This window comes from Parasteatoda tepidariorum, chromosome 10, assembly GCF_982258835.1.
Source record: "Parasteatoda tepidariorum strain Cologne lab strain chromosome 10, Ptep-v5.0, whole genome shotgun sequence".
NCBI classification, from domain to species: domain Eukaryota; kingdom Metazoa; phylum Arthropoda; class Arachnida; order Araneae; family Theridiidae; genus Parasteatoda; species Parasteatoda tepidariorum.
The window spans coordinates 24902500-24928344 of NC_141764.1; the positions used below are offsets into that span (position 1 = coordinate 24902500).

Here is a 25845-nt window from a genome sequence, read left to right on the forward strand (position 1 = left end):
ATCACCAGATACATGTTTATTCAGCCCAATGGTATTAATCCATTTGTGTCTGGAGTACTAATTTTAGGACGTTTTCTTTAAAAATTTCATTCAAATTTAAAAAGAAATTTATCAGAACTCTTCCAAATTATACAATAAATATCCGAAGGATTTGTTCTTCTCGCACCCGTGAAAATGACGGGATGAGATTTCGCCCGCTATTTCTCGCTCCCGTGATATTGACGGGCTGGAGTGTTCAGTAGTAACGCGCCAATAAGAATAAAACTAATTCATTTCTTTCGCCCGGAAAACATTTTATTTCTCATTTTACACACCTGATGGCAGTACCAGGATATTTTTAAGGTAATTGTAGATAGTTAGTTTATTTTAAACTAATTGCACAGCACTAATCAAATACGTAATACATACAAATACAAAATAATTTGTACAAATACAAAAGCCAAAAAATAGGCACTTTTTATGCCCGTTTTATTGAAAATTAACCGATCGTTAAGGGGTTAATATATACTTATAGATGGTAGCACATTTTGAGAATTAAAACTGTGAAACATGTTTACAGCAGAAGTAATTTTTCTGATAAAAAATGGCGATAAGAAAATTTAAGGCATCGTATCACTTTTGTTATCAATCATTTTATAACTAATGTTATATATATGTACATAATTTCTAGTTATTTATTTTATAAAAATCAAATGTCCCAATTCACCGATATTTCGTCATTGTAAGTGAAAACGAAAGTCTCATTGAAAATATTAGAATATTTCAATAAGTGATTTTCAAATGAAGCTTCTTGTTGCATCATGTTGTATAAAGCATTGACACTGAAATAAAAAAGTCAAATTCTTTTATTCCCTTTAACATAAAATAAATTAATTGGAAACATTATTTCTTTTACAAATCAAATTTCATATGGAAATATTTACAAAGATGATTTCCTTCACAGAAGGATTAATGAAGAGAGTTAAAGAAAAAAAAAGCTTTAGTTTCTTTTATAGTCTATAGTTTATAATATTTTTTTCTTGAAGAGCAGATAGATTTCTTGTCCTAACTTGTGAAAGAAAAATTCAAAAGTTAGTGTTTAAAGCTTTTTTAATGGATAAAACCTCATTGTTGATCACTATCACTCAAAAATTCATATGATCAAAAGTTAATCTTTAAAATCATCTTCAATGCTTACTGAAAACACAGAGCCTTCTATGGGTCTGATCATGCCGTAGAAGAGGTAAAATATTCCTTTAATTCATTTACCAAAATTGCTAAAGCACGCAAGGTGTTGAATCCAACATTCACTCACACTACTAAAAAGTGATAAACTGGCCGTACAACTGATCATGTGACAGCCAATAGCAAAAATTAACTTGATCAGCAAACAACCCAAAATGGTCATATCAATCAATCAACTCATATCAGATATTTGGATTGATATGCTTATCAACAAGTAGACGTGATGAACCGGTACTTAGTTTTATACTTGAAAACGAAGACTTCTTTCGCTTCATAATTGAAATGGAATCAAAATTGAAATTTTTCAAGAGATCAAAACGATGCACACCATCAGGACGACCCCAGGCGAATGATTGACAATGCTCATTGTACCGATGATGAGACACGCATCGACACGTTTCGAGTACTCAAGACATGTTCACTTTCATTTCGTTTCAACAATTGAGCTATTGAAGTTTTCATTTTTAAGTACTAATTTTTCGTTTCTATTTTTCTCGCATCGACGCGTTTCGAGTACTCAAGACATGTCGACTTTCATTTCGTTTCAACAATTGAGCTATTGAAGTTTTCATTTTTAAGTACTAATTTTTCGTTTCTATTTTTCCCGATGTCGAATACTCAAAACATGTCGACTTTCATTTCGTTTCAACAATTGAGCTATTGTAGTTTTCATTTTTAAGTACAAATTTTTCGTTTCTATTATTCATTTCAATTGTTTAAGCCAATTAATTATAGCAGTGATGTTCAACCAAAAAATCACTTCACATTAAAGAAAATCTATTTATTAATTTCTGCACCACAGCATGTATAATCATCCAGTCAATCTTACCATGGCATAGTCCGCTGATTTTTCCACAGCATAGATGATTAATCAATCGTTCCTTTAAATGATAAAGGATCAATCAATTAATTTTCCCGTAACAAAGGTAATCAATCATCTGATTCTTATCATCAGGGTGGGTAAACGATAGTTAAAAGATCAATCCAAAGACAGAATTAATTGTGACTTGTTGTGATACATCGGGACCAGCCGACACGCACGAATGTCCAGTTGCTATTCCAACATAATCAGTACACGAAAGCATTAATGAGCAGAAAACCAAGTACGCTTTTCTCAATCTTTCGAAATTAAAAACTTAGCACTTTTCCAGTATCTTGACGAAACCAGTACGCTTGACGAAAATTCTATTTCATTCTCTGACTCAATTTTTGACGATAGTTCACTGCGTTGGCCTACCATGGAAAAACGGTTGCAGTGAGGGATATGTACTTGGGGTGGGATACACAGCTCTTGGTAGTACTGGACGACCTATGGTTGATGATACAGGTGGGCTTTGCCTTTGGTAAAGGTCCAGGGTAGGCACAGAGGTAGAAGAAGCCGGTGTCCCTAAATGGGCTGCTCCAAGGGTTGAAAGTGAAGACATGGTGGATAAATAACTGCTGTAGCTGTATGACGGGAAGTATGATGCTGGACTAGGTCCCCAGAGACGCGGGAATCGGGCCAGCGTCGCGCTATCAGCAGCGTAGTAATCACAGAATGTCATATTTTGCCTTTTCCACTTCGTCCTAAATAATAATAAATAAATAAAAAAATTTTACACTATAGAACTAGGTAATCATACATATTTTATTAAAATAATTCAATGAGTAATTTAAGATCAAAATTTAGTTAAGAGACTTTATTCTTAAACGTTTTGTTTTAAGTTATTGTTTTATAATGTTTAATTTGAAACTCTTTCCTTGATGTATTTACGATAAGTTGGATTATTTGAGAAATTCGTGGTTGAATTACCAAAAGAAGATTGTAATGGTTGATATTGATGAGTAATTTTTTTTCAATGGGGCTGAATGTAAAAGTAATAAATAAACTATTGCGTATAACTTATGAAAATCCAGTTGATCTTTTTTTTTCCAATGCCCACCTGCGGTGACATTTTGTCAATTCAGGCGTATTAGGGCAGATTTGTTGGACACTCTTTCAGGGGCACCATATTAGGTGAGCCAATGTTGCTCCCTCAGTACAGATAGTACAGAGAATGAAAGAGCATCCATGCCATGTCCGGGATTCAAATCCAATACAAGGCCAGTTCCTACACAGACCCGATACACAGTCTGGTCGACAAATCGAGTTAATATAGTCTCGGCTAATTTATTATTAAATCTATTATTTATTGTGATTATTATTATTTATGATGTATTTATTATGTGTTGCAAGAATATCGTATAAAAATATAAAAAGCAGTCGTTGATTTATTTGGATTTATTATTATTATTCAAAACCACAGACTTTTTTTTCCTGCTTTCTTTAAAATTTTTATACAAAATTCTTACAGCAAATTGCAAGATAAACTAATGCATAATACATGGGAAAAATTAACATAATAATAGGAAAATTAGCAGAAACTATATAAGCTGGATTTTTCTAATCTACACGAAATATTTTATTTATTACTTTTTCATGTAGACCCATAGAAAAGATGTTGTTTTTTTAAAAAGAAATTTAAATTATTTAATTATATACTTTTTTATCCTAGGATTCTTTAAGTCCTTGGAAAATATCTCGGCTTTTTGTGAAATATTTTGTGTTATAATAAATGCCACGGGTGCGGCCTGGCCGGGCGTGTGAGGCTTGTGTTCGGGATGCGGTCTTCTTGGGGAACTGTCGCGACGGCGGGTTGTCTTGTCCGTATGCCCAAATGAGGGTAGGCAGTATAAAATCTTTCCTTAAGTTTTTGAAAGAAATTGCCCCTTATTTTCTTCTTCCAGTAACGAGTTTTTAAGGCACAACTACAAACATGTAGTTTCAGATTACTTTAGAAATGCTAATTAGATGACGTAGCACCAATTCACACGCCATTCACATTTATGACTGGACTTGTAAAAATAATTAAACATTAAAGAACTTGGTATAAAATCTTAAACAGAATCATTTACAATTTTATTTATAACAATGGTTAAGTAATGAGAAAAAAGTCCTTTTTCAAGTATTTCTCCCGAACGGAATAATTAAAATTTTTAATCAATTTTTGTGTTCGGGGGCAAAAATTGCTCCTTGCTTCTCATGCAAATTTCAGAACTCTAACATCAACGGTTCTTTAGTTAAAGGAGATTGAAATTAACGTTACGCGGCAAGGATACAGACTAAACACAAAGGAAGAAAATTAAATATTTTTTTATTATAAAACGCTGTCGTTTGATTAAGTTGCATATCGAGTTTGCTAATAGTGAAGGGGAAAAAAAGATCCAATATTATTTAGCTCGAATTTTATATTTATTTACTTCCTATCAACATTATTTACACTTTAATGATCTTATGTATCGAGGAATATAATTTGTTTCAAATTAAGACTCTTATTAAAAATGGGTTTTTCACATCTTTACGTATTATGTGGCTTACATAAATATATATAATATTATGCTACTTTAATAATTAGAAGTGCAGTCGGGAGGTATTATTCTTTTTTATTTCTACTTATCTACTTTACAGTAAAAAATGTCAGCTTTGAAAATATATACTTTTAAAGAATTTCCGATGCTCATTGGTATTCTCCAGAATGCCCTCTTATTACCGTTTATTAAACTATCATTATAACTGAACATATATTCACAAAAACTAATTTATTTCGGCACATCATACATCCCCTTAATTAGAGTTTCGTTTTATCACGGCTTTTGATTTAAGATCTCTTATCAAATATCATTCGTCTTAACGCGCTTTCTAATATAAGATGTGTCATATAATCATTCGTGTTAACACGTTTTATGATTTAAGATGTCTTATCAAATATCATTCATTTTAATGAGATTTAAGATGTCTTTATTTTTAGTCTTATCATGGTTTGCAGAATAAAATGTTTTTTCATGTAGCATTCGTATTATTGCTTAGCATTTATCTTATCGTATTTACGATTTACGATGTTTTATCATACATTACACGGCCTACCACGCTTTGTAGGACGGTAATCACTTAGCATCACTTACTTATAGCTTAACATTTGTCTTAACATGTTTGCGATTTACGATGTTTTATCATACATTATACGGCTTACCACGCTTTGTAGGACGGTAATCACTTAGCATCACTTACTTATCGCTTAACATTTGTCTTAACATGTTTGCGATTTACGATGTTTTATCATACATTATACGGCTTACCACGCTTTGGAGTACGGTAATCACTTAGCATCACTTACTTATCGCTTAACATTTGTCTTAACATGTTTGCGATTTACGATGTTTTATCATACATTATACGGCTTACCACGCTTTGTAGGACGGTAATCACTTACCACGCTTTGTTGTATAGGCACAATTCTTAGTTATTATTATTTTATTTATTTAAAAAAAATTTTTAATAAAAATTAAATGGTTATTTTGTGAACAAGTTTTCCTTATTAAATCTCACTGAAAGAGCAGCGGTGGTTCAGGGGATAGCACGCTCGACTCTGGTTCGAATTACAGCGTTAGCTGGTCGATACGAATTCTGCTTCCGGTTCGTACTGACCACCACAGTGTTGATATCAAATGTCCTCAGTGGTTCGATCCCTACCGGCCAAAGACTCCCCGAGTAGTAAATGGTGACTGATGCACGTTAAATCAATCGAGTCGCTAAGTCCTCCATGTTCCCATAACAAATCAATACCTGTGGGGGTACTGATCCAGGAGTTTCCTTGTCTTCTGGAATGGTTCAAAATTACAAGGCTACGAAGTTGAACATTAGTAGTCGTAAACCCAAAAAAATAGGGTCAGCTGTTCAACGACGGATATAAATATAAATATCCTCAGTGGCAGACGGATGATGGGTTAGAATCATGGGCCCTTGCCGCCGGAAAAACCGTGGGACGTTTTCGTGATTTTCTCCACCTTTAACGCAAATAGGGTTAGTTCCATCAAAAAAGTCCTCCACGAAGATTAATCTGTAATGCTTGATCCAGGAGTTCCCTTGTCTTCTGGTTGGGGTTCAAAATTACAACACTTTAGAGTTGAACATTGATAGCCGAAATTTGGTGAGGTGTTCAACGCCGGTAATAAAATAAAAAAAAATATAAAAAATGAAAACTCGAAGGCGATTAAAATAATCTTACTCATCTCAATCTCATAAATTTTTAAAATATTAATAGCGTAAATATTGGATGTAACTTTTTTAATAAATAAACATGAAAAACGCATTGATGTAATTAGTGAACCACGATCAAGTTACCCATTCAGGCTGTTCTGTAATCCTTGCTTAAAGAGTTCTTGTCAAACATAAAGTCTAAAAAGTACAAACAAGAGTCGTAAATGTAATATTTAACCCGTTTCAGGACCGTCATCACATATATGTAATCAGGAAATTCTCCCTTCATGACCCACGGTCTTATATACGAAACGAGACTTTCTGACTCCAGCGGCCCATACGAACGTAAATACTCGTATTATCGCGTGTACGTCCTCTTTGGTACGTATAAAGTCGTGGAGAAAGCGCTTCTTTTTCCTTCAGCTAGTTACTGCAGGAGTTAAGCGAAGTGGGGAAGAAAGTGCCATCGAAATTTTTCGAATTAGTAGCGAAGAAGTGTCTTATTATCCCATGAAACTGGGATGTGTTTCTAATTTCTTCTAATGTCTTTATATCCGTTTCTATTTTCACCAAAAATCATTGAGGTTTTAATATTTTGAGTTCTGCCTTCTTCAGTAATGATTTTTCAAATTTTGATAGCTTTTTTTTTTCAACGCTTAAATATTAATTTGTTTGTTTGTCCTAAAGGGCGTACTTTTTGACATGGATTCTAAAAATCTACAATAATAATGTCAATCCTTATCGATAAGAATTTCAATTCAATATATCTTACAATCTATCCCTATAATCTAAAAGAGCCTTTTAAAAGATAAAACTTTACCTTCGGTTTTGGTACCACGTCTTGACTTGTGTGTCAGTCAAATTTAATTTGGCTGCTAATTCCATTCTGTCTTGAACACTCAAGTATTTTTGCCTCTCAAAGCTTTTCTCTAATGTCTGAAATTAAATGAATAAAAATTATTCAATTGTGCAAGTAGAAAAAAAATTGTGTAATTTTACCGTACTGTATCATAAAAACATTTCCAATTAAAAAAAAAAAATTTGGTGATAAAACCTAAATATATTTAATTTAATACCATTCATATTCTAGTTTTCAAACTGATAGTTCTTATGTACTTTATTACATGCATGCATTCATTATAAGGCATCAAATATTTATTAAAAAGTAACCAATTATTAAAAAAAGCATTTAAAAACAAAGTATTAAATAATTTTATTTCTAAACGTATTTTAATCTATCTACTTGGTCAAATATTACTATTGCAGAGATTATACTCGTGTAAAGTTAAAAATTTTTATCTGTCAAAAATTACCGTGAGCTTTTATAATAATTAGTTAAGAAATAATTATGATTATATTTTTGGATGAGTTACTATTGTTACAAGACAAAAGTTGACGATAATCTTAATAACGATTAATTTGGCTATTAGTCATAAAATAAGTATGATTACAATTTTGGAAATTTCTATTATTGCCGGACAATAATTAAGAGTTTCTTATTTTCGAATAGATACCTTTTGCTATAGGTATAAAAATAATTATAGTTATACTTTTATGAAGGTTACTATTTTCTATGATTCAAATATTAACGATACCATTTAGAACAGTTGTTTGTTGATATTGATCAAAAAATAATTATAATTATATTTTTTTGGAAAGTTCAGTTATTAATCGGTCAAAAATTAACAACAGTACATTTTAGAACGGGCACATTTGTTTTCGTTTAAAAGCAGTTATGATTATACTATTGCTAAGGTTAACTATTTTTTTTCAATCAAAAATTAATAATAACTTTTATAAGGATTGGGTAAAAAGTATATGTGCCATTTTATGTTCGGATCTTCTAGAACGGTTGCTTTTGCGATTAGACAGAAAATTATTATGGTTATAATTTTGGAAAGTTCTAATGTTATCTTTTAAAAATTAACAATAGTTAATTTCAGAGCATTTACTTTTGTTATTAATAAGAAAACAATTATGGTTAAACTTTTTTAAAGGTTAATCTTTTTCATCAGTAAAAAACTAACAATAACAAATGGAAAATAAATGTATTTATAATTTTGAATAAGCTACGACTGATATTGGTCAAAAAGTTAACAATAATTACTTTTAGAATTATTAGTTTTAGTTCTGATATGAAAACATCATTCTTATTATTACATCATAATTATTATTATTTCCTGAAAAGTTATTATTTATAAAGAACACAATAAACCTAGTTACAATTATATTCAGTGCGTGGATCATATTAGTGGTTTTATAAGGCATTATTTGCAAATATTTTCAATATAAATAAATCTCCAATTCAAAACTCGAATGTCTGTTTCGTTAATCTCTAATTCAAAACTAAATTATTGAATAAAAACACCCATCTGTGTGTTAATGTACATTTTGAAATAAGGGTTGCAAATAACTGGAAGTATTAAAAAATTAAAATGAAATTTCTCGCACAAATCTAAAATAACAATAGCTAACATTTTGAACTACTTTAACTTTAATTTTTTGGAGTTTAATGGCAAGTTTAAAATGTAGGCTTCGATATTAACGATGCACCTTCATTTGACCATCTAGATCAGGGGTTTCTAACTTACATGAGACCGGGGGCTGCAATTAAAAACACCAGTCAAATGGCGGGCCGCAACTTTGAAGGAACATTAAATATTACTGTCAGATTTTTATCAAGTTGTACAAAATAAAAGTATTGAATTACAAATTAAAATTAGAAGTAGATTTTTAAGCAACATGCACGGTTATTTTTGTATTTGAATAAATATTTTCTTAGATGCAAAACATGAGAAAAATTTTTTTTTGAGCCGTTGGTATGTTAAATTTCACAGAAAGGAAGAAATTAGGTTTTTTGACGAAAGAAAAGTATTTTAAACCCATATAGATTTTTTACGAAAATTGTCCGCAAAAAAGGACAACTAATATATTTTAGTTCGGGGGGCCACAAAAAAAAAAGGCTTCGAGGACCGAATGCGGCGCCAGTTGGTAACCACTGATCTAGATGAGCTCGATGAAGAGCGACTTTTATTCGAAATTTCAAGTCAAACGATAAGGGAACTAACAGTAAAAATAGAATTTTCCTGCACTATAAACTTTTAAAAAACGAGAAGAAAAAAAAGAGCTTAGTTGACAACCCGATAATTAGAATTACAACCAAATGAAGTATTCTTGATTACACTTTTATATTCGACTATTAGCGACTATTTCGAATTCTGAATTTTGGAACCGTGATTTCTTTATTAGAATCTGCATTACTTTAATGCAAAGGTCATTACCACTTTATTAGTATATATCGTTGTATTACAGATAAATTAGTGACCAATGAATCACACGATACACAACCAATTTTTATTCATTAAAGATTTGACATCGTCTAGACAAACAAGACTTTCTTTTAACTTCTACTAAATCGAAATTAAGTCGCCAGATTTTGTTTTTTTTTGTTTGTACCTGGCAACATAAAGAAAAGCCGACCTTTTCAAAAAGCAAATGGTGTTGCACGATAAATCATTTATTGTCATTGGAACTAAATGTAATTTTCTTTTATTCCTCGAGTCTCGTTTTTTGCCATTTTCATTTTCTGCTGCTTATATGCAGGCAATCTTAAACGGTTGCGTGTGACAGTTAATAGAATTGCAATTGCTTGGCGCGTTTTACGGCTTAGTCTCCATTATGTCCTGTCTTTTTTTTTCTTCTTTGGCCTGCAGGATTTTAATTACAAATCTCACTCAAATCTAAATCTTCGTATTAAATAATCGCTAATAGCTCAATCAATGTTTTTGTCGCTATTGTGGTTAAAGTAGAAGAAACTGAACGTTTAGATTAGGAATTCTGGTATGAACAATTTTTTTTTTTGTCTTAATTAGAGAAACCCATCATGCTATTTTGGTAATTTACGTCATGATAATGAACTATCATTAATATTTATAAAAAATGTGTTTAATAGAACTTAAATTTTATCTACAATTATTACATTTAATTTACAATTATTTTATTGCTGTTGTCAAATAAGTAATAATAAAATTAACTAATGACGATAAACAGTGAGGAAAATAATGTTAATTAATTAAATAATACATGCTGATAAATACTTTCAAATTTTAATGCTAATAATTAGATAACAAGTTATATTTTAATAATGTTGTATGCGATTAAAGAAATTAAAAAATGCAAGAGAGGATAAAAAATTTATAAATACTGTTTTTATTCTTCCCTTCTTTTTTAAATTTTTGGTTCTCTTGAAATTTGTAAACGATAAGTTTAATTATTTTAATACCCAAACAAATTAATTAGGCCTTGTTCTTGAAGACTATAAGAACTAATAAAGATTATAAAATTTGTTGAAAACTCAGGATTTTGCACTTTTCGTTACTTAGATTTTTTAGTTGTGGTCTAAAAACAAAAACTAGTTTTTTTTAAATAATTAGAAATAAAAATTTGTTCAATTAAATTGACACAAAATTTATTTCTTTTGAAATGATTTCATACTAATTTAGTTTACGTCAAATAATTCAAAAATAAATTTAGTTCAAGCTCAATGATTTACAACCAAACTTAACTTAAGCCAAATAATTAAAACTAATTTTAATTCACGTTTCTTAAATTCAAATTCTAATGATTTATAAAAAAAATTTGGTTCAAGCCCAAATAATTCAAAACTAAATTTAGTTCAATTCGAATAATTCAAAATCAAACCTAGTTCAAGTCGAAACCTTTAAACTAAAATAATTGTCTTAAAACGATTCAAAATTAAATAAATTTTAGGTTGAATACTTGCAACCCTGGTTAAAAACAACATAAGTGTCGAATTGATTCAAAACTAAATAAAATGATGAATGCTTATAACCCTGATTAAAAAACATGGGGTGCTAAATTGATTCTCTAAATACAAACTCAGATGATATATGTCTAAATTTAGTTCACGCCTAATGATTCAAAACTAAATTGATTCAAGTCGAAGCATAAAAAACCAAATATAGTGAAAGTCAAATGTTTCAAACTAAAATAATTTGACTTGAAGATGATTCAAAAGTAAATGAAGCTCCAACCAAATGATTCAAAACTAATTAAATTTTAGGTTGAATGCTTGCAACCCTGATTAAAAACATCGTGAATGTCAAATTGATCCAAGACTAAAAAAAATTAGGCCGTATTCTTGCTATCCTGTTTAAAAATATCGTGAATGTCAAATTGATCCAAAACTAAATTAATTTTAGGTCGTATGCTTACAACCCTGATTAAAAACATCGTGGATGTCAAATTGATCCAAGACTAAAAAACATTAGGCCGCATTCTTGCTATCCTGTTTAAAAATATCGTGAATGTCAAATTGATCCAAAACTAAATTAATTTCAGGTCGTATGCTTGCAAACCTGATTAAAAACATCGTGAATGTCAAATTGATCCAAGACTAAAAAAAATTAGGCCGTATTCTTGCCACCCTGTTTAAAAATATCGTGAATGTCAAATTGATCCAAAACTAAATTAACTTTAGGTCGTATGCTTACTCTTAATTGATGATCTGTAAAAGCTGTTCTTGCTTTTCGAGGTTTTTTGTTCTTCAGTGAAGGGCTACTATCTCTTGAGGAAACCTGCCTCGAACTATATCTGTCATTACCTGCAAAAATATAAATCATTCTAAGCATTAAAACAAGTTTTACATATTTTTAAAACAGGTAAAACATTTTCATGCTTTACTATACTGATAAAATAAGGAGGATAAATTGTTATATTAAATGTGCAGTACATCCTATATCTTCCTGAGATGAAAGCTTTAAATAATCGAAGAAAATAACATTTTTATTTAGAAATATGTAGATAAGAAGTTAAGCTCACAACGGCTATAATTTTTTTTAAAATCAATTAATTAAATTTTATTACTATTTTTAATTAATATTTAATTGTCTCATAAAAAAGTGATATACATAATTTTTATTATTTTTGCATATTCAAAATATTTTTTTAGTGTATTTTTTCTAATTTTTGTCTCGAATTAAAATTCAAAATTAAAATTCCTTGTCTTCTGCATTGAGTTCAAAATTACAAGACGAACATTAGTAGTCGTAAACCCAAAAATTGGGTCTGCTGTTCAACAACGGATATAAAAAATGAAACAAAATATATAGTTTTTACTGTAAATACAACGAATTTCAATCCCCACAGTAAAATATTCCAGATCAAATTACAGTATGAAGTACCGACATTTTCTTACGGGTGCATCCTCCATAAAATTCGTATTCCCGTAAAATTCATTTTACCGTAAAATCAATTTTTATCGTAAAATATTATACCGTAATTTCTACAGTGATATTTATTTGATTCAGTGATTTTACGGTAATTATTACTGTAAAAATTACTGTATTTCAGATTTTTTGTTCTGTAACATGTTCCGGTAAAAATAGACTTTACAGTAAAAGTATGATGCACCCAAAGTACCGATATTTTTTACCGTGATTTGATGCGGAATTTTTTACACTGATGCATTTATAGATTAGGTTAACAAAAATCTTGCAACCCAAAAATATGTCTTTTTTTTTGTTATAAGGAAATGTTTTTTTTTTAAAACTTTCATCAACATAAACAATTTTTTTTAAGAACAAAAACTATCCTCTACAGTTGTATAACAAACAAATTAAATTTAATTAATTTCAGAAAAGCAAACTTATTCAAATAATAAATTGATCACATTTTTTAATGAGAAAATATATATAAATAGCCTTTATTCGAAAGATATGAGCAAATTTTATTTTAAACAACCTTCAGACTTAAATTTATATAAATAAACAATAGAATGAGTGTAAATATTATAATTTACAGGTCAAACATAAAAGCTTCGAAATGCCAGCTCAAAACATTCGAAAACACGAGGAAGTAAGTATAAAAGCGCAGCACTTTAGAATGAAACTGCGTCCTTTTTTCTGCATCCATAATTCATGTTTCTAATAAAGAGTAGAAAAAACTTTCACGAAAATCGTTTGGAAATTTATACGTAATTACTGACACACGGGTGGCTATTGTGCCGACATGGCGTAAAACGGTTCGAAACGCACGATTCTGTCGAGCGTTGGACGCAAGTCATCGCGCAATTAAAGTTATATCTTACTCCCATCTATTCAAGGGGCGGCCTCTACAACAAAACAGCGTCGACGCTTTTTTGTCTAATAGAATAGAATGTATAGCTTGTTGGAGATCTGATTATGCAAATGAAAAACATGATCGGAGTTAAACGAGTAGGGCGATAGATGGCGCTACTTTGATTAATTTTTAAAACGTTTAGAACTGCAGGGACAGCAAGAAACAGATAAAAAAGAAAACCATGATAGCAGAAATACTCCAGCACGACAGCGGGCGCTGTAGATTGTCAAGGCACTAACCGATTGTCTTAGAAAAAAAAAAAATGTCGTAGCACCTAACGATTTTTTTTTTTTAAAAGCCTAAAAATGTTTGTGATAAGAAACAAAAAAAACCATTTTTAATTCTATATTAAACCATTAATTCCTAAACTTGGTCAATTACTATTTGTTTCAGATCCTCAACAAAATTTGTTTGCCAAGATATGTAAGCAAACAAAAACTGATGAATTTCAAATTCTGAAAGAATAATTGACTTTAATTAACTGGAATTTTGAAAAACAAAGAATTTAACCTCTTTGCTTCGAAGTCAGAAAATTCATAGTTTTACCTTAACTGAAACATTCGTGGACGTTTAAGTTTTTTGTGGGCTCCAATCGATGCAGAATATGTAAGTTATTTGGGAAGAATTCTACATAAACAAAAGTGATTTCAGAAAAATGACGCTAAATCCACAGCGCTCGAAAATGTATCTAATTATAAATATTATATAATTCAGTTATTCTGAAAATAATATTTTTCCTTTAACTTAGTAGTTCTGTGATTTGCATGAAGCATTTAATTTTATATTTAATTAATATTTAAGAATAATACAGTCAAGAGCATGAGGGTCCACGTATCTTTACCTTTGTAGGTAAGGCGAAATTTATGACACCATAATAGTCAAGTAAAATCTCGTAGAATTATGAGTATTGAATTTTATACTATTTAGTAATATTTCTTAGTGTATTTTAATAAATTGCTTTATATTAAGGTACATACACACATTTAATAACTTCAACTTTTTGTGTCTTTTTTTCAGTAATTTAGAAATTTTACCACCAAGAATTAAATATTTTGTTTATAGTTAGATTCTTTCAAATACTACAATGATTAAACGTTAATTCAGTAATTTTTTTATAATAAAAAACTATGTTTTAGTCAAGAGCAATTGAAAGAATAAATAAAAAATAGCTATTAAAAATATTAATGCAATATTAAGAACTAAATTTTCACACTATTGCTTAATAACCTGTCACGGGAAAGATATTTAACGTGTTTAATATAGAAACCAAAAATTAGCATCGAAACTAAAAGAACAAGTTTGAGATTGTAGTTGCAATAGTAATCAAGTAGTCGTAGGTTTCTTTTTTTTTTTTTTTTTTTTATATGTCGCCAATAAACAAAAATGATTTCGTAGCAATTATAGATGTCGGCGAGCAAGGGAACATTACTCGAAATAGAATGGAAAGAACAGTTGCTAACGTGAAAAAATACCACGTTTCAACAGCCAATCAGGATCGAGATATCCAGACTACGTCACTTGCAGGTATCCCTTTCGAATTTTATTTTTTTTAGACTGAAAAATATAAAATTTCACTATTTTGCATAAATATTTCAAAACTGACATTAGGATCAAGAAACGTTAAAAATCTGCGTAACAAAATTATTTTTTCACTATTAATTTTTAATTAAAAAATTTCTTTAAATGTAAAGTATAAACGTAAATTTTTCCTAATATCTCAAGACTCGCCAACATGTTTTAAAAAAGGGACATTAATGTACAAAATTTTAAGAAAAATATATTCGATATATAAATTAAGGCAAATGCAATCGCTATTTTATTAAAAACACTATATTTAAAAACAGAGAAAAAAGTATGGTCAAAACTAATAGAATATGGTAAAATTTACAATGTTTTTGGCTCTATGGGAACAACAAAAAACTCGGTAATTTTTACTGAAGTGCTTTGGTAATGGTTTTGGAAAAATTAACGATAAAATATGTTTTGTAAATGTGATAATATAAATGTGATTTACATTAACTAAAAGTGATAATATGATAAAACTTAGTAATTTTTTTATGATACCTTAGTGTATGGCATAAAAATCATTATTTTTTACTCAATATTTGGTAATCGGAACAATAATCATGAAAATCAGAATTTCTGGTTTAAATACCGCATATTTTGGTTTTATTAACCTAAATTATGTTGCTTTTTTCAGCAGAAGTGTCATTACTATACAGTACGATTTTTTATCAGAATTTTTTTTCTCCGTGCATGTGTATATTACATGATTTTTAGCAAACGATTCAGTAAATGTTTTTAGTTTGTTAGTTTTCTAACTATATATTTTCACCTTTTTTTTTCTTTTAATTTTCAGTGTGCTAAGAAGTACGAAATGTAAATGTATGAATTTCTCAATATCAACTTTTTAATTAGCATTGTTTTCTTTCTTTGTTTAGAATACAAAGTATAAATATCCTTATCTCGTTATATCGCAAGTCTTGACAAAATATTCCAAGATTGACATTAGGATACCTAGTTTCAAGAAAAGTTAATAACCTGCATGAGCAAACATGTCCCCCATAAATATCCAATCAATTCCAATTGTAAAAGAAAGACATATACCTATTTGGTCTTTAATCATACATTAAACGGAAAGTATAAAATGAAACTGCATTTTTGAAGAGGCCTCATCAACCCCTTGTCACAGATAGACAGCGGTGTTCAGCCTCTTCACCTCTAAAGTAAGAATAGACATTCGAATTATCGAACATCAAGAAAAATAAGTTATAAAAAAACAATTCGGATTGCTTTCAGTTATCGTTTGGAAGTCCTTCAACATATATTTTGCAAAAGTTTCTGTTGATGGAGTGGCAACAGAATTGTTTTACTGTCTTTCATTATAATTAACTAATTCGATGGTTGTTACCTTGGTTTTGTTGTTTGATTTTTCGCTCATTGCCATTGTTTTGCAATTTTTGTCCTATCATAAAAAATAATACTTATTTATAGGGCATAAGAAATTAAAATTATTTAATTACTCTTCTAACTTTTATTTTTTTATGAATTAATTACAAATGATCTATATCACAAAAAATATATTGATGTTTTTTTAAACTTTATTCTTAAATCAGTTATTAGTTTCAATTTTTTATTATAAAATTCTTTCTGCTATTATAACTACTAAATATTGAACACTATTAGAAATCTTCAGAATACTTGCATTAATTTTTATAAAGCTATAGTTTACAAACAAACTGTTTGCCTGTAACTTGTATAGCGTAAATTTGAATGTATTTTCTATAGAAAATATGAACGCAAAATTTTCCTAACCATTGACAACAGACTTATAACGTAATGAAAAAACTAATTATATATAAAAATAAAAATGAAGTAATGATGTTTCACATAACATAACAAAATAGAATGACTGGTTATGGCAAAATTAATTTTTCAATTACGCTAAAAGTAATATTATAAATCAGCACGTTTATCCAGTTAATTACTAATTAATAATATAAAAAATTGTAATTGAAAATTATTATTTCATAACAAACCCACTTATTTGAACGTCAATTAGTCTTCTACAATTTACTGCTATTAATATGAATGTAGAAACAAGTTAATATAATCTAAATCATTGATATCATCCTTAACAAAATCTTCATCAACTGATATTAAAAAGTAAATCCAAATTATCGTGATTTATCATAGATTCTATCAATATTTTACTATTAGTTGTAATAAAATAAACAGAAGCAAATACAATCTCACTTTTGTACTGTAAAAAAACTTATTCTAAAATTATCATCTTAAACGTTAAGTCTGAAATAGCCATTATATTGGATGCAAGAATAGTACTTATTAGCCAAATAAAGTATTAAAAGTATATATTTTTAAACTTAAAAAGCCCATAACAAGAAAATAAATCACCAATGTTTATGTTTATTGAAATCGTAGATTAATGTTTGATATCAAAACAAGATATCATCGTTCATCATTATCTATAAAATATTAAAGTTACATCAAAAACAAGTTCTCATCGCTTATCGCAAAAAAAGCATCTATAATTTTTTTTATAAATAACTACTACAATAATACATTATTAAAATTAATAACAGTTGCCAATATATTCTACTTAAATTTATTGAAATGTGAAAACTTGTTCCAAAATTATCGTCTGAAAAAAATAAAAAGTGAAGTTCTTATATTTCACTAAAACTTTAAAATTATGTAAATAGTTTAAAATTTTAAAAGCACACTTTTTTAAAATGAAAGCGTCTGTGCTTATTTTTGTTGAAATTTTAATCTATCATAAGATATCAAAAAAGAATTATCATTATTTTTCGTGTCTATCATTAAACTTGTATCGAAAACATTTTATTACCGTAAATAATAAAATGTATAAAATGTTATCAAAACCATTTTATAACATTTTACGGATATTTTTTTCTGAATTAATACTATAAAAATATATTATTCATATGAATAACAGAAGCTAATATAATCTCGTTAAATTTTTTGAACTGTAAAAAATTTGTTCTAAAATTATCATCAAAAAAGAGATTTGAATGCAAGAATAGTGCTTATTATCCAATAAAACTTTAAAAAAATTCAAAAGTATATATTTCTACACTTTGAAAGCCCACTTTTTCTGATATAAAGAAAATAAAACCTAAACAGAAAACGATTTTTAAAGAAAATTTAAATTATGCATGCAAAATGCCTGTTTTTCACAGCTATTGTGGCAACACAATACAAAGCTTCTTATTCATTCATTAAAAAATTGATAAAAAGAAAAAAAAGAAACTAGATGGGGTCTTTTTGAAAGAGGGTAGCGGGGATGGGAAAAAAAATTCTAAAGAAGTTTTGTCATTAATATGTTCTAAAACATCTCTTCTGCTGGTAAGAGAAAAAAGTTTTTATAATTTTTTTATTCTTTGAAAAATAAATAATTCTTACGAGGAGAGGAGGATAAAGCTCATAATACTTTTCTCATCTCTTAATGCTCCTTTTTCAAACTTTGGTACCATTTTAATAAAATATTTTTTCTTTGTGGCAACGCTATTGAGTTAAAAGAGTATGTAAACAACGAACAATGGAATGTACAGCCTGCAGAGAATCGTTTGAAATTTACTTTGTAAAATTGCTGCATTTGCGAGCAATATCATTTCTTTTGTGCAAATGACGTTTTTCATTAAAAAGAGATTTATATTCTGGACCATAAAAGGTGTTACGAGGATTAGAGTTGTTTATTTATGTTCATGCGTTGTTGAATATGAATAGCACCTAATTACTTAGGGTAAGTGTTATTAAATTGAATTATTCTAATAAATATTTATTTCAAATATATTTAAATGCTAGGCTTCCACATAAAATAGATGATTTATTACATAAATAAGTACAGTCTAATTATGGGAATAGTAATGTTAATAGCGGCTAATTATTCGGAGTAAGTATTATTAAACTTAATTATACTAATATACATGTAATTAAAAGAAATGTTTTTTTCTGTTCAAAGTAACTGAAAATATAAATCAATAATTAGGACATAAAAAAGCAATTAGTTTCATTAGGAATATTACAAATTAGTTTTATTACAAATTAGGAAAACAATTTAATGGTGTTTTAAACATTTGAACAATTATTTTCTCAGTACTGTTTCTGGGTCATTCTCACAAAAAGGTGATTTTTTAAGTCCCTTAGTAATAAATATTAGGAAATACAGCAAATTTCTTAATATTTTTCTCTTATCCTTTTTCGTTAAGTTCTAACTAACCAATCATATGCATTTCTGCTAAATGTATTTAATATTTCCTTCTTATTTTTTAATAAACATAACTTCAAAATCCCCTCCGTGGACGTCCCTACCTCTGTGACACAAAATAATTTTTAATGGCTGTTAAACAATTTAAATATTATTTTGATGATTTTTGTAGTTTTAACTAGTTAAATGCTTATAGTAACTTTTTATTTAATATTTTTTTTAAAAACTATTATTTTTATGAAAGAAATGACTAGTAAACTTTGTCCATCAAAAATGATGTCTCCCTCCGTGGACAATTAATATAGTTCGGTAAATATGCAATAAAGGGCAGCATAGGCGAAATCCCTATAAGACAGCTGGTGGGAAAGGTAACCATTCTAATTTCTAATGTTAACTATCAGTTGCTTTTATTCTCTTTGGTGTCAGTTTCGGATTGTTGTATTCAACTGGGGCTTGGCTAAGTTCTCAATGTATACTCCGTGGACATCATAAAGGAGGTAAGAGAAAATTATTTTGTTTTTGATAGATAAATTTTAGATTGCAAAAATAGTATATTTAATAAAAAGAACTGCGCAAGTTTTGTAACTTTAAAATCAAAAATCAGAAAAATTCAAGAACTAGTTTTTGTCTCCTCCGTGGACATCCCCTCCGTGGACTTGCTAAGTCAATGGAAGAGACAATGTGTTAGATAACCATAATACAATTTCAATAATTAAAAAACTATTTTCTTTTAATTGATATTTTTTAAAATGGAACAAATGTGTTAATTTGTTTGTATTTTATTAGAAAATCAATTAGCTTAAAAATGCATGTTTCCTTTCATAGCAGCATGATTAATCGGAAGTAGCTCTATCTCTAATAATGAAATATTTTATTATTTACTTATTAATGTTAAACTCATATCAGTTCTACCCAATAATTAATGAATTAGTCTTCATTGACATTTTATATTTTATAACATAAAATGTCTCCACCGTTGACTATTACATCTCCTCCGTGGACAAGACAGAATTTAAAATATTTTAAATCTTGTAAAAAAATAAAATAGAAAACTTGACCATTATTATGAGGACATATAACAAAAATAAATAAAAGCATTTATGTAATTTTTATCACTTTTTTAATTACTTTAATTTATGAAAATTTTTTAGTCTATTTATACCTTTTCAGTGAGATTGACCCTTCTACACAATCCTCTGTGCATTTTTTTTAAATTTTAATACATACAAAAATTTTGTAGCCTTAAACGCCTAGCTTATATTTTTAAATAATTTAAAATATCTACAATGCTCAAATGTAATTCATACAACACTTAGTGCCTCTATTCACTTTTAATATTTCTTCATAATTTGTACAATTTGTTTCGATATAATTCATGTAATCTTATGTGTATCTGTACAAATTTGACACCTTCTGTGTTTTTATGTAATTTATATAATATGATCTTTCTAAACAATTTATACAATTTTCTCTGTTTCTTAGTAATTTTCAGTCTTTCATTTTAAAATGTCTAAATAATCCTTAGTTGGTGAACTGATTAGACCGCGTTACCGCGTGTTCATATGTAATGCAAGCAACTGCAAAAAAGAAAGGAGTTTTTACATTTCTAGTGGTTCGTAATATGTTTGAAGTAAGTGGTCGCAGGCTGAAACGGTGTAGGAAAAATTTGAAATCTATAGATATGTTTTATCTATAGGTATGTATAGTTGAAATCTATTGATATGAAATCTATAGATACATAGATAATTTATAGATATACAGATGATATATAGATATGATAGATAGTTGAAATCTATAGATATGTTTATATAGATATGAAATCTAAATAGATATGTTTTATCTATAGGAATGTATGATTGAAATTTATCTATATGAAATCTATAGATATATAGATAATTTATAAATATGATAGGTAATATATAGATATGATAGATAGTTGAAATCTATAGATATGTTTATATCGATATGAAATCTAAATAGATATGTTTATATCGATATGAAAACTAAATAGATATGTTACGAATATCAATAGATGTGTGTCTTAATCTCTTATCTTCAATAATGGAGCAAAAAAAAAATCAAATATTAAATTTTTCTTCGATAAAATTATTTTTTAATCGTTTCTTATAACGATATTTTTTTTAATCTGTAATAAATAGTTTAAGATATTTTTTTACTTAAATTATACCACCATTTACTACCATTTCGAAAAGTCTCACGATGTTTTTCTCTTTTTAGAAATACACACAGGAAAATATATCTCAATGCAATAAAGAAAAGAGAATTAATACAAATTTCTGGCCAGAAACACAATGACTCGTTCGTATGCGGGTGTTCATGAAAATATAGGAATTTTCTTAAACTACTTCAAATAAAACAAACAAATTACATATTTACTAAAAAATAAGATGCTTTGACCACACCCCTCCTTCCGCGTTCACCAATCATCCCAATTAAGAACGCGGAAACACTATGATTAGAACAAACCGCTATTTTAAACTGTCTCTTGTTTTACAATAACTGCAGACTATAATTTTGTGGTAAACTCATCATTATTTTGTGCTCAGAAAGTGACCTCTAGCGGAAGTAACTTCATTAATTCAAATGTATTTGTACGAATAATATAAACTATCTCTTATCTACCGCAGACGAATAATATTTGAGATTCAGACGAAGTAAGGACCAAAGGATGTAACATATGGTAAACATAGATGTTTATTGTTTTCACAGGTTGTTTAGGAAGTAATTTATTTTTAAATGTGATAAAAACGAAAATTGGTGTTATTAATCTCCCACTTCTTTTTTTGGAATTTTCTTTCTTTTCTCCGAATAGGGTATAAATATTAATATTAAAATTCAAGCTTTTTTTAAAATCTACAAAAATCGTAAGTCCTTTATCTTTTATATCATAAATTTATTTTACTATCAAATGCATGATTTTTTTTAGCCTCATTTATTTTATTGTTTTACTACGTTTTTCTTTTGAAGCGATGAATCTTGTAATTAACGTAACGATAGTTGTTTTATAATTAGTCAATTATTTTTAAAAAAGAAAAGGGCTAAAAATAGAGACTATAGTGTAATAACTATACAATATTGCTAGAAGCATAAAAATAATTGTGTAACCCGAATTATTTTATTGTTAGCTTATTAACTATAAAAAATGCCATGATTAAGTTACATAAAAATGATAAGTAAATAATACTATATACCTTACGAGTTAATTGAGTAATCTTATTTGTTACTTTTTTCCACAAAAAAAAAGTGCTTTGAATGAAAAAAAATGACTACACACTTTATAAAAAATAAGTGTGTAGTCATTTTTTATTACTAAGGTTAAAAGTGATTGTTACCGCATTACTAAGGTTAAAAGTGATTGTGTAACCTTATTTATTTTAATATTAGTTATTAGCTTTTATTAAAAATGTACAATGATTACTCACTATTTAGTGATAAATGTACAACGTTACAAAGCATAAGAATAATAGTATAACCTAGACCTGAAAATTTAAATTTTCATTTAGTAGCCAGTGGCCGGTAGACTCTAATAACTTTGTAGCCTAATGAGTCGGTGACCAATATCGACCTTTTCATTTAATAGTCGCTTTTTCCAAACATACTTACTGAAAAGAACTTAATTTTAAAAAATATTTAGAGACTCAAAATACTTTTAATGCATGCATTACAATTTTGAAATATATGAAGTGTTAAAGAATTCTTTTTCCACATGAGTCTATCCACCACAAATTGATGGATTCTGAAGGATCAGAATTTTGAATGGAGACATGATATATTTTAATGAAAATTCTATGTTCTAGAGTAGCTTTCTGCATTGATATACTTTTATTATTTAACGATTTTCACTCAAAAATGACGAGAGAAAGTTTATTTAATCTTTTGCTTACGGCTGGTACAACTGGTGGTCCAGAATAGCAGGTGCTATCAGGTGCCGTGGGCAAAAGGTTAAAGTTTTATTACGATGGGGTTGTTTATTTAAGTCGCCATTTTTTTTAATTGACTCGCAACGTGGAGAGGGGTTATTTTCAGGTCCAGTATAACCTACTACAGTATAACTTTTATGTAAGGCAAAACTCCGGAAAGCTTTAATTACCACATATGAAGAGTCAAAGGGCAAAATATTGACAGCGAAATGTTTGAATATCATTTGGCGAAATTTTGGAGGTTATGATTACTATCGACACAAAAACTATGGGGAAAAGAGACCGGTTGTTTATTTAAGTCGCCACTTTTTTTATTCAATCGCCACGTGGCGAGTGGTTATTTCAGGTCCAGTATAACCAGCGCCTACTTTTACGCAAAGTAAGGAAAAACTCCAGATGGCGTCAACTATCCAATACGAAGAGTCAAAGGGCGAAATATTGGCGACGAAATGTCTGAATTCCATTTGGCAAAATGTTGACGGTTATGATTACTATCGACACTTTTCTATAGTAAATGTACAGTATGTCAACTCATACTGTAAAATTACTATAGAAAAACGTCTTTATGATCGGTATATACCAAATAGTGTCTGTTTTAATGATCAAATACATCAAATTCTTCCATAAAAAGAATGAAAATAAATCATAATCCAGAACGATCCATTACAGCTTATTACAGATGCATTATTTTTTCGCCACATTTTCAACTGTCCATTTAAATGACGCCATTTCTCAGCCATTATAATCCACTTAAAAACAATTCCTCTCAAGCAGAACACAAACGCTAAGAGATTTTTTTTTCCTTTCCACCAAACCTTTTTCCGATTCCACTTCGCCAAATTGATAAAGAAACACTGAATGCAAGAACAAGAATTATGATGCATTACATAACTTTGACTCCAGCAAAAGTTTCTTGACTTCAGCAAAAAGGTTTTGACAACAGCTGGACAACGGTTGGGGATTAACCACGCCTACAATCATTAAATAAGGTTGAAAAAGACAGTCATTAAAAATGTCCCTTTGCTTCTTAATTGTAGTCACATTTTGACTCGCGGGTTTCGCTTGGACGGTACAGAATATGGTAAGTCATACTGGATATTATTTTACAGCCTTCAGGCTACAAGTAAGACATGGTAAAAAATAGAAGGAAGGAAGAAAAGAAAAATAATAATAAAACTCGTAGTTTGAAATAAAATACAGGTTTAGAAAAAGTTAGAGACGAAATTGCCCGTAGAAAATGACAATGATTTATTTAATTTGATGTCGAGTTTGAAAATTGCCAGTGATGCATTGATTGAAGCTGAGGTGTTTGGGTAGAAGTTAAGGATGTTTACATAACATTCGGAGGGTAATTTAATATTTTTATGTTTAGGAGGGGATTCAAAAATGTTTTAAGGAAAAACAGACGGTGTTCGGAAATTCTTTCTCACGTTAAGTCGTGGGAAAACCACCCTATATTTAGATTTTTATTATATATATATATATATATATATATATATATATATATATATATATATATATATATATATATATATATATATATATATATATATATATATATATATATATATATATATATATATATATATATATATATATTAGTGGGCTGCGCCGCCTGCTCGCTAGCGCTCGCCAACCCCCAACAATTGCTACGCCATCTTATATGGCTTGCTTCACAACCCAAGCTCGCTTTGCTCGCTACTAACTTAGGTACATTGCAAATACACAAAATTCTAAGAATTCAAAACAATCATTCAAATCCATGAAACAACTTTTTTTTAAAAAAAAAAGTTGCATCGTTTTAGTAAATACTAAGTCATTAAAATAAATTTGAATTTAAATAAATGACATGTAATTCGTTAAACCTATTAGAAATGTGCTATAGTATAAAATCATAAGATAAAATTTCTAAAACTGATATCTCTTTGAAAAGGTTAAAATTTTGGTTATAATTAAGTCTATTAGAAATTGAAATAAGTGAATTGCAATGGAAAAACCTGCATAAGCAAATAAATTCTAGTAAAACAAATAAATTTGTGATATAAATCAAAAATCGTCAAATAAATTCGTAATATATAAATTCGTGAAAAAAAGCGCTTTCGACAAAATAATAAAATAGAGATCTATCGACAAAGACTACTCACTTCTGCCTAGCTTAAGGTTATTTCAGTTTCCGTTTTTAAAAGCGCTATATGTTGAGCCACCTTAGCTAGATTTGGCATGTGACATTTTTAGCGGCAATCATTGGTCGATTTTCTAGCGTTGCCATTCGGGGAGTTGTAATGAGGCTTTTTTTGTCGCCGTGTAAGAGAAATATATATATATATATATATATATATATATATATATATATATATATATATATATATATATATATATATATATATATATATATATATATATATATATATATATATATATATATATATATATATATATATATATATATATATATATATATATATATATAATTAAAGATTTCGTTCATTTATTAAGTAACTAGCTGAAGAATACCTGTTCTTCGCAAGGGGTGAATAAAAAAAAAGGACAGAATAAATAAATCAATATTGAGAAACACTATGCTCAAAACTGGAAAGCATATACCAACACAATTGAAGAGTTTAATGGAAGAACCAGGAAAGGGAAATTTTTAGAGGAATTAATGAATCAGAGAAAATAACAAAAAGTTGTTGCAAAATCTGGGTATGTTTAATGTAACAGATCTGTTTTTGGTT

General features: G+C 28.6%; 1 protein-coding gene across 1 annotated transcript in view; it reads right to left on the minus strand.

Moving 5' to 3' along the window:
• Positions 1-827: 827 nt before the first annotated feature.
• Positions 828-25845, minus strand: part of LOC107441496 (uncharacterized) — a 49140-nt gene continuing 24122 nt past the window's right edge. The window contains exons 2-4 of the mRNA XM_016054784.5: positions 11794-11903; positions 7101-7216; positions 828-2790 (exon numbers count right to left, since the gene is read on the minus strand). Coding sequence (XP_015910270.3) covers positions 2445-2790; positions 7101-7216; positions 11794-11903 — 572 coding nt within the window. The 3' untranslated portion in view covers positions 828-2444. The remainder of the gene's footprint in view (positions 2791-7100; positions 7217-11793; positions 11904-25845) is intronic.